We start from the raw sequence: 2055 nt of genomic DNA, 5'->3' as shown, positions 1-2055 counted from the left end.
TTATTGTTAATCGGCGAGGTGTTGTTTAAATTACACACACAGCTAACGTAATATTTGAATTATGTAGTTCCGTAATATACCTATTCAAAACAACAAACATGGTCTTCATGTCAAAATATTTATGAAAGTCGATGTATTTTATGACCAAACCTTGATTTCCTGCAGTGTGGAAGATGTTTATTTTATAACTTAGTACATTGTGTTACTACGATTTACACATTAGTTTAAATAAGCCCCTATAAATATATGCAATGTACTTAAATGCATTTCTTGTTCTTGTTCAATACCTTTTATGTTTCTGGCATTATTATCTTATCCAGTAACAAGAAAAGAAGACAGAAAATATGTAATGGAAAAGCTACCAAAAGGACAACCATAAATGAATGTTCACATACAATCATTACATTTCATTTTGTATGTACCATGAAAGCTTTATCCGTACTATAGCCATGCAAATAATATGGGGTTGGACTATTTAGGGCCAATCATACTTGTTACTTGTCTGAACAGCATTTTTGGTGTAAGTGTACCATGTAATGAAAAATATCTTGCAAAAAATGGTCACCGGTGTTACCCATGCAGTGCGGGATATTACAAAGTTTCGGATTGTGTGATAGACGGGGAACAGTCAAGATGTAGACCTTGTGGAAAAGGGGAATATCTGCCCACGTGTGATAATTCGATACAGTGTAACGTTTGTGATCTGTTTTGTCATGGAGGACAAGTTAACATTAAACCATGCACATCAACCAGTAACTTAAAATGCCAGTGCAAGGATGGATACTATTGGAAAACGGACCCACATCGATTTTGTACTAGACATAGAAAATGTGTATCAGGAGAAGGATTAAAGACAAAAGGTATAGTTATAGTTCTTTGAAGAATTCATTTGACATTTAATATGATTTGTAATAAATGACTGACAATAGATGGTTACATTTAGGTATTACTTGATATAACAATCTGGTTTAAAAATGATTTCTTTTGGATAACACCTGTCGGTGTGTGAGTGTGTGTGATTATTAAAAAACAAAGAGGAGTGTTCCTGTCGTAAAAGTGTGCAGCCATGGTGGACTTGGGACTATGTTGAGTTCTAGTACACTAACTTTCTTATTACAGGCACATTGAGTCTCAGAAATGCATAATATGGTTCATTTGTACAGATAAAGCAAACCTGTATTTTATAACGTTTCTGAAACTGACAAAATACAAAAAAAATCAAACAAGACTTTAACAAATGAACGAAGTATAAAATTATGAGCTAAATGGGCATTTAAGGTTTCCAAATTAACAATTTAAAAAAATAACATTAAACTGTAACAATAGAATGTTGACTAATTGAGCACAGTGGCCAGGGGAGAGAACTAGAACATTATGTTTTCTAAAGTCTATACAGATTACTCGCCCCTAGGGCATATTGCAAAAAATATTGTTAGGGTGATAATAATTTATCCGTGTTATTTGTGCCGTGTGGCGGCTGTAAAATGTCTCCCCGTACATTTAATCAATGATGTTATATTTTCAGCACGACATTATTGCTGTGCATACATTTTAGTTTCTTGTATTGACCTTTTTCAACTTGGGTGGTTCCAGTATTCCTACTTAAATACTGTATAATCACCCTTAGGATATGTTGCCTGCTTTTTAAATTTGTTTTTTGACGTTGTGTCTGTGATATGCAGGCTTCATTACCTCTGATCCCCTTTCAAAGTTCCATTTTATTTAGTTCCGCCCATTGTTTTCACGTTTAGGGCACACGCATTATTTTACTTGGGGACCATACGCCGCTTTTCATGGAATGGCACTACTGTGTCACATTGAAGGTTCCATAATGACCGCCGTATGAACACATCTGCGGATGTTTCTAAATTCAAAATTTCACCACTTTATGTTTAAATGTTGAATTCTGCTTAAGCCAGTGCTAGGGTAGCGTGGACGGTAACTTGCACATTCCAGTACTGTCCATGAACAGACTCAATCAAACAGAGCCTGCAACATTTCAAAATTTTGCCGTGTTGGGCTTTCTTTAGGGATTCTGTTTTACTCTATGTCGTT

At 35.0% G+C, this 2055-nt stretch overlaps 1 protein-coding gene across 1 annotated transcript; it reads left to right on the top strand.

Moving 5' to 3' along the window:
- Positions 1–460: 460 nt before the first annotated feature.
- LOC132737105 (tumor necrosis factor receptor superfamily member 6-like) lies at positions 461–860 on the top strand (the record flags this gene model as incomplete). Its single annotated transcript, XM_060724341.1, has 1 exon — positions 461–860. A coding segment is annotated over exon 1 (400 nt), but the record flags the coding sequence as incomplete, so codon positions are not given.
- Between the last annotated feature and the right edge of the window lie 1195 nt (positions 861–2055).

The sequence above is a fragment of the Ruditapes philippinarum genome, unplaced genomic scaffold, assembly GCF_026571515.1.
Source record: "Ruditapes philippinarum isolate M1 unplaced genomic scaffold, ASM2657151v2 ctg9082_1_1_1_1, whole genome shotgun sequence".
Taxonomy (NCBI): Eukaryota; Metazoa; Mollusca; class Bivalvia; order Venerida; family Veneridae; genus Ruditapes; species Ruditapes philippinarum.
This window is presented reverse-complemented; position numbering and strand designations above follow the sequence as displayed.